The 14,804-nt window shown below is 37.4% G+C and overlaps 1 protein-coding gene across 1 annotated transcript; it reads left to right on the forward strand.

The window, feature by feature from the left end:
- The first annotated feature begins 1,005 nt into the window (after positions 1–1,005).
- Positions 1,006–14,714, forward strand: LOC140994449 (cytochrome P450 3A30-like). Its single transcript, XM_073464081.1, has 14 exons — positions 1,006–1,132; positions 1,286–1,379; positions 1,501–1,553; positions 2,317–2,416; positions 6,206–6,319; positions 6,410–6,498; positions 7,273–7,421; positions 11,116–11,243; positions 12,140–12,215; positions 12,339–12,499; positions 12,597–12,664; positions 13,045–13,203; positions 13,366–13,528; positions 13,638–14,714. Exons 1-14 carry the CDS (start codon positions 1,062–1,064, stop codon positions 13,725–13,727), a joined length of 1,515 nt encoding a protein of 504 aa, XP_073320182.1. The 5' UTR covers positions 1,006–1,061; the 3' UTR covers positions 13,728–14,714.
- Positions 14,715–14,804: the final 90 nt, after the last annotated feature.

Below are 14,804 nucleotides of genomic sequence, written 5' to 3' on the forward strand. Positions count from 1 at the left end.
TGTTGCAATTTTGTAACCTAGATTATTATATTGCTTGTGTTATGAAAAAACATACAAAGTTCATGAGACATCTTTCAGTAATAGTTAATATTTATTTATAGATTATATTTTTCTTTTAGTATCTTTTATTTGTAATTAAAATGTTCCATGAACACAGTCAAAACACAACAATGTAGATGTGTGTAGAGATATGTACTTAGGTGTATGGATGTCAAATTGTTTTATATAGACACATTTATTCTCATTCTGTGATCACTCAAAGACATGTCCAGACCTAATCTATACCCGGACACGTGGGTTGCAGAGACTGCACTTTAGTTTTTTTTCTCCATTCAAGTTAGTGTGTGCTCCGTACTTTCCCTCTTTCTGTGTTGCTGCAGGTGAAGAGGGAAAGTATGGAGGACTGAAATAAGAGAAATAAATAACACAATATAATAATGTATATGCTACTAAAGGCACCAAAAATAATATTAATAATAAATGTAAGCATTAATTTATAAAATGTGACAACATTGTGACTTCAGTTTTTCATTTGTCCCCGTGCTTATTTTATTTGATATCAATTCTCCTATCTTCTTAATTTCCTGTTAAATTTTTGACTTTATTTATTAATTTTTACATGTATTTATTTATCTATCTATTATATGTGCACTCTGATGTCAGTATCAACCAGTAGGTGAAACATTTACCCTATGTTACACTGTGAATAACAGCCAGAAATGCATACAGAAATGTAAAATGAAAATACAGAAATACATATGTTTAAGGACATAAATGGGGAGGAAAATGTGAAGGAAAAAATAAAGAAGCAGCAGTTTATGTCAATTTTTTTAAATTAATGAATGCCTACATTTCATTTTAGTATTATTTCTGGTGCATTTAATTAGTTCTTAATTTATCTATTGAGTCATTTATGTATGTTTATATTATATTTATTTTTGATATTGTCAGTTTTGGTCCTCCATAGCAGGGAGAAAGAAAGAAACAGGGAGAGTCTGTAATCACGTGTTAGTTCGGTGCAAAGTTGAGATCACAGCAGTGTGGTCAAGCAAGAGAGAGCCATGGACTACCTTCCTCTCTTCTCTTTAGAAACATGGATTCTGCTGATCACATGTATCTGCTTATTTGTTACGTAAGTGTTATGTTCGATTGATTTCAGTCAAAGTACTTGAGGTGAAATTGGTCACCAAAACTAATGCACCAACCATTAACCTTTTTCCTTTCAAGTTAACAGTAATTTGACTGACACTATTTAAAGATGTGATATAATGGTATATGGTGGCAGGTATGGCAACAAGACTTACCAGACATTTGAGAAGTTGGGAATCCCAGGTCCCAAGCCGTTCATGTACTGGGGAACAGTTGGCAGGCACAACCCTGTATGTAAATCTTTAAAACTAAATGACCATAATTTCATGATTTCTGTCATATGAGTTAAAAAATGAACTGTGTTGGTACAGATACAATTATGTATTTTGAAAATGTATTCTCTGTTACAAGGTTTACTTCTTAGATGACAAGGCGTGTGCTCAAAAGTATGGGAAAGTGTGGGGGTGAGTAAATGTTCTCATGTAATACACTGTAAATGCACTGTAAGAAATAACCCTACACTAAAGAAATTCTTATGCCTAAAACATTTACTTTAAGTATTTTATTTTAATAGAAATGTTTCATCTAATTCTACTACACAAGTTCAATATTGTTGGGACCTCATCCACATATTGCAAACAATAGAGAGGCCTGTAAGGAAAACCAGAAGCCTTACCAAAGTTTTATTTTATCATGTTGAATCAGTGTTTATAATTTAAATATATAGACGTAAGATTCATTAGAGAAGACCGAATAAACAATTTGGAATGCATTGCTGTTACATATTATACTTGCATAATAAACACTTGAGAAACACATTATGTTCATGTTTAAGTTCCCCTTAACTTTATATGTAATAATTGAATAAACACGTAAGGTTTATGTATAAGTCTGCATTAATTTACTTTAATTAGACTAAGTCATTTAATTCATTCACATTTACTCAACATGATATAAAAATCTTTGTGATAAATGTGACACTTTAGATTGTAGTTTTGTAGTTTGTATATGTAATCAAAACACATAAATTAAAAACATAGATTAAAGTCAATATTTTTGGTATAATTATTACCATATTATTTTATGCTTTGCAAAACTCTTTGGCAGGTTATGACCCCTGAGCCTCTCATGGTTGCTTGTGCCAGCAACAGTGTTGGCGGCAAGTACAACATATGAGTTTTGCACTAAATGTTGGAAATGTTAATATGTGTTTGTGTAAATGTCCAGATCATATGAGTTCAAGAAGCCCGCGCTAGCTGTGATGGACCCTGACATGTTGAAAACCATCCTGGTGAAGGAGTGCCTCACCTACTTTACCAACCGGCGGGTGAGAACTGGCACATATTAACACTGAACAGAACAAACACAGGAGAGTACAAAAGACACTAATGTAATGTGATCCTTTGTACATCGATTAAAGCAGACTATGTTGCATTCAAAAGGAACTTGTGAGAATGTTTTTGAGATGGGAAGTCAAATACTGGCCATTCATGGTTTTTACATTGGGAACTGTCACCCTTTTTTCCCCTTTTCAAAATTGATTAATGATCATGTTGAGAACAAGAAATTTTACTGAAAACATGTTAAAAATGACAAAATCTCAAAAAGTAAGAAAACTAGACATGAAGAAGCAACCAAGACAAGTTTTCTACCTTAGTGAGTTCCTGAAGACTATATATCTAATTTTCCTTAAAGTCAGTATTGATTTAATAGAATCAAACCAACTCTTTAGCATTTTCAATTATTTTTCCACCACCAAAAAGTTTTTCAAAATTCTTACCACAACAAAATACAATTATATCATCTGCAAATAATCGAGTTTTTAGTATCCTAATGTTAACATGCTAACATGCAGGCTAAGCAAATGCTTTGAGCCACTAAAGTGCAGCATTTACATTTAGCACATTAAGCAGACGCTTTTGTCCAAAGCGACTTACAATAAGTACATTTGTCACAAGAAAGAAACCACAACATATCACTGTTGATAAAGAAGAAAAAATAGAAACAATTTTCAAGCCTTTATCTGAGCAAAGTAGCTGCTATTTATCAAGGACACCTTAAGTACATAAGTGCTATGATGTAAGTGCTAAGGGTAAGAACATACAAGTGCATATAATTTTTTTGGGGGGGTGGGGGTGTGGGGAGGGAGTCATGCTATGCGGGGTCGAGGTGAAGTCTGAACAAGTGAGTCTTGAGTCTTTTGCGGAAGATGGCGAGTGATTCTGCTGTCCTGACATTGGTCGGGAGTTTGTTCCACCACTGAGGCACCAGAACAGAGAAGAAGTATCGACTTCGCTGAGCGGCCTTTGTTTGCTCTTAGCGATGGTTGTACCAGCCGGCCAGCTGATGTAGTAGAGCGAAGTGCTCGAGCAGGGGCGTGTGGTCTGACCAGCTTTTGGAGGTAGGCACCATGGTCTTGAATCGGATGCGGGCCGCAACAGGAAGCTAATGTAGGTCACAGAGGAGGGGGGTCACATGGGAGAATTTGGGTAGATTGAAAACGAGGCACGCTGCAGCGTTCTGTATACATTACAACGGTTTAGTCGCAGAGGCTGGGAGTCCAGCCAAGAGCGAGTTGCAGTTGTCCAGGCGGGAGATGACCAGTGATTGGACCAGGAGTTGCGTCGCGTCTTTTGTGAGGAAAGACCGGATCCTGTGGATGTTGTAGAGGGCAAATCTGCAGGATCGGGCCACCACGGTGATGTTGGGGCGCAGGATAGTACGTCGTCGAGGATTATGCCCAGGTTCCTTGCAGTCGATGAAGACAATACCGTGATGTCCTCGACAGTGACCGACAGGTCCATGTGAGGCCAGTCTTTCCCCAGAATGAAGAGGAGTTCAGTTTTACTAAGGTTGAGCTCAAGATTGTGCTCAGTTGTCCAAGCAGAGATGTCTGCCATACATTCCGAGATGCGCGTGGCAACGTGGGTATTGGAGGATGGGGGAAAGGAGAGGAACAGTGGTAAGAGAATCCATGTGATGTGATTGAAGAGCCTAGTGATATAGTGTAGAGTGAAAACAGAAGTGGTCCTAGTACTGAGCCTTGCGGGACACCAGTTTTCCAAGGCTTGGACAAGGAGCCATTCCACGTGACCTGAAAGGTGCGATTTGTCAGGTATGATGTGAATCAGGTTAGAGCAGAGTCAGCGATGCCAAGTACGGCCAGAGTGGAGAGGAGGATTTGGTGGTTGACTGTGTCAAACGCAGAGGATAAGTCAAGGAGAATGAGGACTGACAAGTGGGACGAGGCTCTGGCGGCACAGAGCGTCTCAGTCACTTTGAGGAGGGCCGTCTCAGTGAAGTGAGCAGTCCTGAAGCCTGACTGATTTACTGCTTTACTGTTGCTGTCTTAAAAGGAGCTGGAATATGGCCTGAAGTGATGGAGGAGTTGATCAGGGTAGTGAGGAAAGGCAAGATGTCGTGTGAGATGTTTTGGAGAGGAGAGGAGGGAAATGGGTGGTGAACAGGTGGTGGCATGGTTAGACATCACTAGTGTGTGAACATCTTCAGAGGAGAGAGGGCTGATTGCGGATTTTGGTCTATTCATGGAATTTGCTGACAAGAAAAAAAACCCCAAACAAATAATAAAGAGCAATGATGTTGACGCACCACATTAGGGCTGAGCGATATAGCGAATATACTCAATGAATCGCGGCTTGTTCTCTGTGGGATGTAGAAATTGACTATATCGTGAATATTCGAGTATACATTCAATTGTCACACAGTTGCTTTTAGTCGCGGGCATTGAACTGCAGGTTTTTCTCACTTCTTCTCATCTCTCTGCACAGAGAGATAAAACAAGCACACCTAGTTACGTACATCACATTCTGTCGTGCGTGCAACGTCATACGCCCGGCAGCATGTAGCAGCAGAGAGTAGGTAGCGGCAGCAGCAGGTGCTATGACAAATGGAGGAGGGAGAATTAATTCCCAAGAAAAACAACGCAGGATCCATCGTCTGGTGGTGGTTTGGGTACAAGAGGGAGGACGCTGAACAAATAACCGTAATATGTAAAGTATGCTGCAAAAGCGTCGCCACAAAAGGTGGTAGTACAACAAATTTATATCACCATTTGAGAACCCACCTGCAAGAAAACGAAGAGTGCTTGAAACTCCGCACAAGCGCATCTCCGGCCGGTGCCATATTAAAAAAAAGGGCCGAAGCAACCAGCACTGACGCAATTGATTCTGGCGTCTTCTTTTTCCAGAACAACACCATACGACAAAAATAGTCAAAAACAGAAGGAGATAACATCCGCAGTAACCCACCACATAGCGAAAGACATGGCCCCAGTGAGTGTGGTTGAAAAGCCCGGATTCAGAAAGCTCATCAACACACTTGACCCAAGATATAATCTACCTGCACAAAAGTGCATGTATTTCTTTTAAAATATCCTAGTGGCATTATGCACAAAATGTTCACTTTTATTTAGTGTTGTTTGAAATGTTATTAGTGACATCATGAACAAAAAGGCACTTTATTTTTTTTATTTGTTTAAATATTGTACTGGCATTATGTACAAAAAGTGCACTTTAATTTAGTGTTGTTTTGAAATGTCATCTCAGTGACACCCTGCACAAAGTGCATATTTTTCTTTAAAATATCCTAGTGCCATTATGCACAAAATGTGCACTTTAATTTAGTGTTATTTTGATATGTCATATTAGTTACGTCATGCATAAAAGGCACTTTATTTGTTTTGAAATGACATGATGTTTGTGCCACTGCTTAATAACTGTTTAATAAATACAGTTTTGATAAATTTGTTCAGTTGTGATTTCACCCTTTTAGCATGATTGTTTAAAATCACCATATATTAATGCAGTATGAACAAGAATGTTTTAATTTAGACACGTAGAATCCTGATACTGGCATGATTGTATGCATCAAAGTGTTAATTCAAGGCTAAGGCAAAATATCGAGATATATATCGTGTATTGTTAGTAAAAGGCCATATCGCCCAGCCCTACACAACATGATCTTTATCTGTGTACTCATTAAATGTGCAGCAAACTATGTTATCCATTGTACTACTAACTGCAGCTGTTACACTTATATGTACAATTGTGAACCCAAACATGCATAAACACAAGTGTGCTGCCCGCTCTTCCTTTAGAACTTATTCCTGAATGGGGAACTCTATGATGCTGTGAATATAGCTGAGGATGATCACTGGAGACGACTTCGTAGCATCCTCTCTCCTAACTTCACCTCTGGCCGTATAAAAGAGGTAAATTATTGATTTTACGAATTTTCTTTAACTCATTTCATCTTCACGTTACGTACTTCCGTTAATTTTTTGCTTTTTCCTTTTCCTAAGATGTTTAGTGTCATGAAACATCATTCCCACAAGCTGACAACCTGCCTGCAGTCCAAAGCGCACAATAATGAAGTTATAACTATGAAAGAGTGAGTAATAACTTGCTGTAAATGCTTAATATTAGATTAATCAAACTTAGTATTTTTTATTTTTATTTTAAAGTGACAGAACACCACCCAAGAGCGCCACACGAGAAACAAACATGTTCATGTGTGCGCTTTAGAAGTGATGGTAGGTAGAGTTTGTTACCTTTGGGCTGTTATTGTCTTAAGCTAAGCTAACGACTAACGACTTTTATATTTACCCCACAGACAACGAGTATATCAGTTGGCATGAAAGCAGTTTATCTGTTTTTCCAAAATGTTGAACTGTTCATTCAAGAAATTAAACACAAATAAGTATTTTTTATTAATTTCAAATATTTCTGGAAATTGATGCAGAGATTAAATTAGTTAACACTATAAAAACGTGTCCTCAGAGGTTGACTATTCAGAGCCAGACCCTAATAATCTAGTCCACACTATTAAGGCAAATACTACACTGTGCCTATGATTAAGTAATATTGGTTATATTATATCAAAATAAAAACAGGATTTAGAGATTTAGTGTATCTTCAAAAACAAAAGGACTATAGTAGGCTGCATTTAGATTCTGTGAGATCTGCAGAGTTGAAAAGGCTAATCTGTAATTTCAATGTTTATATATGTTTGTAATACTGCTTATAAGTTACCTTGATGGGTATGATTATTACCATCTTTTCTCTTTCGATTCAGAGATTATTTAACATGAGCTCAATAACTTCACCATGAAGAATTTTGATTTTATCAATGATTCGTTTAATTTGTGTAACATGTCTATTCCAGCTTCTTTGGAGCCTATAGTATTGATGTGATGGCGAGCTGTATATTCAGTGTGGATATGGACTCAATCAGCAACCCTTCAAGTCCAAGTCCCTTCATCACCCATGTCTCCAAGCTGTTCAGATTTCCCATATTGCTTTTCATATTCCAAGGTACTTGTCTGTGACTTAGAGTGACATCTGTGACATATTGTGAAAGTGACATTTCCATGAATTTTTTGATTATAAGGCATGTCAAGATGCTATATAAATAAGGCAAACTTATTGAAAAGCTCAACCCATGGAGAAATGCGCACAGCCTGTATGCAGAAACTATGCCTTTAAACAAGCTGTTGGGACCACTGTAAAGTTGCAATGTCACAACTATACGGTCAATGCCCTCAGCGACTGTGATAAGTCTGCTAGGTAGAAACGCATCTTTCAGCTTCTAGGTGGAGGTGGAGGTAGACCTCCCTGCAGTCACTCAGCCTGTCCACTCTCCCTAGCCCAGAGACACAGCTGTGAGCCAAAGGAGTTGGTGTGTTCAAAGGGGAAAGTATAGCTGGCAATCCGCTCATCACCGCCAGCAGCGCACACAAACGCTCGCTACGGTGTAGGCCAATTGCATAGGTTGCATCAGCCTTTACTTTGCAGATTGGAGGCTGCATCAGAACCAAAGTATCACATTTTGAAATGTATGGTTTATTTTATCAGCAATTGGATTAAAAAAAAATATTTCCGATAGTCAGAAAAATGCTGGATCTCAGATACAATAATCGACCAGGTCAATAATCCGTCGACCCAGAGTATACAGTGGATACATACAGTGCATTTAAATATATGTACAGTTTACTCAATTTGCTCACTGCTGCAGGAATGGAGAGTATGAGAAAAACAATGTGTTTTTTTAACATTAAATGTTATTGATTCTGTCAAAGACAACACAGGACTGTTGCTATGTAAAGAAAATGAAGTCTGGAGCAGGGTTTCCGCTAGAAAAAATTGGCACCGGACAACGTGACCGGCAGGTTTTCAATTTACCGGACAAATGTTTGAAATTCCGGTCAAATACCTATTTGAATTTATTAGTGTGAATGCTTCAAAGCATTCACACTATTGTTCTTCTGGAATTTAAATATTATTATTCCTCTTCTGTACGTTTTTTGGCTCGCTGCTCCTCCTACAAATTTTGAGCTACAGAAACCATTCAACTGTCAAAATGTTCAGCTCGTTAAGGACATGATGGCGTGTATTTTTGTTTTTTCTATCTTTTATACTTTTGGAAATATTCAGCTTTTTCTGCAAAAATGTTCCCATTCATCCTTATGGGGATTTTTTCAAATTTCATTCTGCTACTACTTCAGCATACGTTCAGCTATAGAAACCGTTCAACTGTCAAAATGTTCAGCTTTTTAAGCTCTTTCAGCCTTGTACTTTTCAGCTTTTTAGCTTTTCAACTTTTTCAAATATTCAGCTTTTTCAAAAAAAAATTAATATGGAAGCAAATGGGAAAATCTTCAAATCCTCTTCAAAACTCCTCCACTTTCGAACCTCTTCTGGTCCCTCATACTTTGAGCTAGAGACACCATTCCAACTTTAAAATATTCACAAGACCTTGAACTATTGGGCACGTATTTCAGTTTTTGAAAATCTTTAACGGTTTTGAAATAATCACAGTTTTAGTTTTAAGGATTTTTAGCTTGTCTTCTGGTTTTATAATGGGTGTGTATTGCGTGAGCTAGAGTGCGTGACATCATCGCTAGAGTGGAGAGCAGCTGCAAAAACTTTAGAAAAAACTGTCTTCAGCTTGATTTGGGCCCCACATCTTTTACTTCACATAGACAATATATACAAGGAAATGTAGGAAATCTTGTTGGCTTTCAGATGATGGTCTTATTTCAGATGTAGGACTTAAACTTTTGGCTGTAGAGGCCCTCGAGCGACAAGTACTCCAGCAACTCCCCCATAAGCCGCAATGTTAATTTTGAGCCAAAATTTCTGGAGGAGAGCAGACGGTACCTGTTTTGTCTCTTGCTCTCGTACCCTCATTTTTCACTCTACAGAAATAAAAAACACATCACAGGCTTCAGCAACGTCTCCCGTTACTCACTGTATACATATTTTGGCCATAACCATTACACATTTTTCTAGACCTGCAGGTGTTTGGGAGGTGTTTTCCCATTCATTCTTATGGGGACATTTTCAAATTTTGTTCTGCTACTGCTCCAGCATATGTGCAGCTACAGAAACCATTCAACTATCAAACTGTTCAGCTGTTTAAGCTCTTTCAGCCTATTACTTTTCAGCTTTTCAACCTTTTCAAAAATTCAGCTTTCTGCCTTTTCAACTTTTTCAAATGTTCAGCTTTATGTTCAGCTAGAGAAACTGTTCAACTATCACAATATTCAGCTTTTTCAGCCCATTAAGCCTTGTACTTTTCAGCTTTTTCTGCAAAATCTTGACCATTCATTCTTATAGTTTTATGCATTTCCGGCAGTACGTTCAGCAGATTTCCGAAATCACTTCAGCCGTCAGCATTCACACTGTATTTTCGCAGGAAATGCAATTTTTCTAGTTGAGCTTAAAATGATAAATGATATGCAGGATATGTAAGTATGATATCAAAGCATGTCAATTTATAATCCTTTTTATTGAAAAGTATAGGCTGTATCAAATAAAATGAGTGCCGTCAATTGACTCACGTGCGTAAAGAAACTGAAGGCCTGTTCTCAGATAGACCAATTTGCAAATAAAAAACACATCTGGACTGGCTCATACTATTTTAATAACGCGGTGTGCTGCCAACTTGAAATATTAAAAAAAAGTCTGTTCGCTATATGCTTTTGAAATATACTGTTCCCCCTCTGTTCAATAAGCCTGAAAATCACAGGACTTTGTGACTGTTGTGGGGAAAGAAGTCAGGAGTATGAATTTGAAAGATGTGTGAGCCTCCTTTCATATTGAACAGAGGGGGAACAGTATTTGACAGTAATACTACAAGCTGACAGGATGTGCTTTACCTGCTATAATGGAGCTGGATTTAAGACAAATATGATAAAATAGCGATTTATATTTAGCCTATAAATGAATGAGCACACATTCTTCCAAAAGTCGATAATATTCAAAATGAAAAGTCTCTCACAAATTTAATATTTTTTATTGATAGAAATAACAGTAGTTGGTTGTGTTAATAAAGACATAAAAACACAAACATATGTGCTGTTGTCTCAGTTTAAAATATAACTAGACAGTCAAGAAATTTGGATTTCACTTCTACAATACAACATCTTCAGATAAAACTCGCTAAAAAAAGTCAGTTTTGAACCTTAGCTCTCTCCACAGTGCCTCTGTGGTACGAGCACAACAGCTCGGGGGCGAGCTTTTTGTGAACACGCGCTTCCTTTGCCTTTGGGGCCATTTTGGACGGGGGCAGGACTAGGGGAAACAAATCTCAACGAGAAAACAGAGCTCGATACAACAGGTGTTACGCGCAATGACTGGTGGGCGGAGTCAGCACAGGGTGGGGAGGGTGGTCAGGTAAGTGCAGATTGATTGACAGGTAGTCCGTCCATACAAAATTGTTGGGCCGATTAAATTGACTGGATGAAGTTTTTACAGGCCTGTGGCTGCCAGAGACAATGGATTTATTTCGTTCTTTTTTCAAATCATTTAATATTTTGAATGCTGTCAGGATGTTAAGAAATGTTATACAAATATGATAGAAAATGCTTTTGAACAGAATTACCTACCCAAGCTTTGAAGCATGTAAACTTTTTCTAGTAGACACCCTTAATAAAAGTATGAATCAGAAAAAGAGCATAAAATGGGACCTTTAAATTATCATTTTTACCCCCCTTTGCCTTGTCAGGATGCTTTCCCATATTTCTTCCTGTTTTGGAGCTGCTGGGAGCCTCCCTCTTTCCGAGGTCTACTACTACTTTCTTTAAAGGGTTTGTGGAGAAGGTCAGAGCAGAACGCAATGGGAGCTCACACCAGGTCAGGAGAAAACACACAACTGGGTGGGCGCAATATGGATAAAATATTCAATAGCAGTTTGACAAATCTTACTGTCTGGTATTGTTTTTATTGTTCTCATTGTGTGAAGCACGTGTGTTACTTTGATGTTTGAAAATGGCTATACAAATAAAGTTTGATTGATTGATTGATTGATTATACTATGATAGATATATACTGTATATGACAATTAAGAATAATTTACCAAAATCCATTCGCAAAACCATCAACAGATAGTTGACTAAATCTTCTCATCTTAAGATTGATTTTAACAATCTTTTGAAAATGGAGTCTGTATGGTCATTGGATGTTCAAATTTCTGTTGTTATTCTGTGTTATTTAAGGTCTTCTCATCTATGTTGGCTTAAGATTCTGATTCTAAGTATATCCCTGACATCGAAACAGTGGATGACAAAACAGGGTCCATTTTATAGCATTTCTGGCGCTTTCCATCATTGCACATGATCTTCAACAATAGATAATGTATGATCTTCGGTGAAATGTTGTTTCAGAGGTCAAGAATGAGCTTTAAAAACTCAAGCTTCAGCAAATATGGATAAGATGACCTTAATGTGCTCAGGAAAGAAAGGAAATTTGAACATCTAGGTGTAGACCATTTGCTGATAAAGATCATGTAATATTATCCAAAGACGGCAATCAGATACTAAATCTTACAAATAAAAGTACTTCATTGCATTTACAGTAGACAAAAAATGTCCTAATATTCCAAAAATCCACTAAAATTGCAACATAAAACAAAATCTCTACTAGTCTTCAAGTATCTGTCATCTCATTGTATTATATATATTGTCACACCACATGACAAATGCACACATAAACAGGTGAACATGCATACAAATTATCTGACCTGTTTTCAGAACTCAGGAGATTTTCTTCAAAATATGATCAACTCTCAGACTGCCAATGGACCCAGGAATGAAAAGCAAAATAAAGGTAATTACACAGTGATATTACATGCATACAAAAGCACACATTTATGCTCACATGTATTCACACCAAAGGTTCTGACACCTTCTTAATCTTCTCTCTGTTCATGCATCCTGCCCTTCCTAACAGGTCTCACTGATCATGAGATCATCTCACAAGTAACAATATTTGTGTTGGGTGGTTACGAGACGAGCGCCACCACCCTCGTTTTTTTGGCCTACAGTTTGGCAAGAAATCCTGTTGTCATGAAACGCTTGCAAGCGGAGATAGACTCCACTTTCCCTAATAACGTAAAGCACAAGTTTTTGGTACAGGAGTCATACTCTCTATTTCATTTTCTCGATGAAACTTCAGTTTTCAAAAATTTGAATTGTGTCAACTCTGCAGGGTCCAGTCCAATATGAAGCTCTGATGCAGATGGAGTACCTAGACAGTGTTGTCAATGAGTGTCTGAGGTAATGCCAATTTTCATGTGCTAGATGATGTCTCAACAGACTAGACTGATGATGTAATGTTAGGTCAAGAAGTTTTCATAAGAATAAATAAAATGTACGCAATTTTTGCAAAGCTCACTGTTGTGACTTTGACTATGTAACATGAACAAGTAAAATCTGTCCAAAGGCAGTTGGACAGACAGGAAGTAAAAACAACACCTTCTCGGCTTTTTGTCGCCCATAGACCATTTGTTTACTTCTGACCATTTGTTTGTCTACTTCCTGCTTTAGAACTATAAATTGTCTGCGTGATAGCGTCAAGAAATTAATAATAAATCAAATTAGTATTTAGTCTGATAAAGACATTCAGTATTTAAAGCATATATTTGTTTTGTCAATAGGCTCTACCCTCCAGCTGGCCGTCTGGAGCGAATAGCCAAAGAAACTGTCAAAGTCAATGGTATTACAATCCCAAAAAACATGTTGGTTTCGATTCCAGTCTACGCTCTGCACCATGACCCTGAGCTATGGCCCGAGCCAGAAGAGTTCAGACCTGACAGGTAGTGTTTATGTGTGTTACTCAAGAATTAAGTTGCAATGAGTTTCCAAAGCAACTTTTAAGAATTTCTGATAATACATATATATTTTTTGTTTTTCTAACATCTTTTGATGTTTCATAATGATTTAATTTTACTTGTGTTACTGTATGATTGTTTTTCAAGATTTAGTAAGCAGAACAAGCAGAGCATCAACCAATACACCTATCTGCCATTTGGGCTCGGGCCGAGGAACTGCATAGGGATGCGTTTTGCTCTGGTGATGATTAAACTGGCCTTGGTGGAAGTTTTACAGAACTGCAGCTTCTCAGTCTGCGAGGAGACAGAGGTGAATATATTTAAATGACATACTTAGGTAGACTAATTCTACGTGATTGCTTTTATATAATTTGTATTAAGAGAGAGTTTTTGATTTAGTGAATTTGTTCGTTCCCCAGATTCCTTTGACAATGGATCCTCAAGGCGCTGTTGGACCCCTAAACCCAATCAAACTGAAGCTGGTGACACGTTCAGTCGAGTGCAACTAGGGAGTACTTAGAGAGATGCGTCCCTTAACGCTGAACTATCCTGTAGATTTGTAATTTTAGAAACTGACAATGCTGCCTCAAGTTTACTACAATAAGTTTTTAATCTGTATCATATATCTATAACTATGTCTGTTTTCATTCATATCATATAAAATGAATCATGTTGATTTCTGGAGAACTGAAGAACATGAAGTGAATACCATTGATTATCTCTTTGCAATGCAATGTTCAACGTTCATTGAACTTGGCTCCGGCCCGTCGAGGCATGTAAACAGGACCTCTGGAGATGTCCTGTGCTGTCTGGCCTGTGAGTCATGTGGGTTGTGAGGTGGGGCCTTCATGGATCTGACTTTTTCGGGCATGTCCCATGGATGCTCGATCAGATCAGGATCAAGGGAATTTGGAATTCATTTTCGATCAAATACAAGTCAAAACCCTCATGAATAACACGTTCTGGGTAATGATGTGATGTGTGTGATGGGTAAATATGTTACTGTATCTTCCAAATAAGGTGAGGAATAGTTTAAATGAGTTGCTTACTCATTGCTGAAGATGGAAAATGTTTGGTTTTTGGAAAAAACCCTAAAAGACAACTTCCATTCAGTGAAAAAACAAATAATGTTGTCTCAGTTAATTTTTATAACTTGTGTATTACAAAAAACATTTTAACCTTCCAACTTTCTCAGATAATATGCATTTATAATGTTCATTCAATAAATTATTCTGATGAATTAACAAACAATCCCTCAATTAATACACTGTTAAAAAGAAAGTAATGGTATCTGATTGAACTCTCTTCACTTTTTCCAGTAGTGGAATGTAACTGAGTACATGTATTCAAGTATGTACTGTACAATACTTGAATACATGTACATATATATACATTATTATATACATATACATATATATGTATATATATATGTATGTATATATACATTATTTTGAGGTTTGGACATTTGGTTGAACAAAATAAACATGTCAAAGTTGTCACTGTGGGCTCTGGGTACTTGTGACAGTAATTTTTACTATTTTCAGAATTTTTACAAACCAACCAATCAATTGATTAATGGATATTTA

Source organism: Pagrus major, chromosome 1 (assembly GCF_040436345.1).
Source record: "Pagrus major chromosome 1, Pma_NU_1.0".
NCBI lineage: Eukaryota > Metazoa > Chordata > Actinopteri > Spariformes > Sparidae > Pagrus > Pagrus major.

Bases quoted from the DNA above. Each gene is read 5' to 3' on its own strand.
- LOC140994449 (XM_073464081.1), top strand. From the start codon at position 1,062: ATGGACTACCTTCCTCTCTTCTCTTTAGAAACATGGATTCTGCTGATC. The intron at 7,422-11,115 runs GTACTTGTCTGT...TTGCCTTGTCAG, and splicing joins ATTGCTTTTCATATTCCAAG to GATGCTTTCCCATATTTCTT. The intron at 13,529-13,637 runs GTGAATATATTT...TTCGTTCCCCAG, and splicing joins CAGTCTGCGAGGAGACAGAG to ATTCCTTTGACAATGGATCC.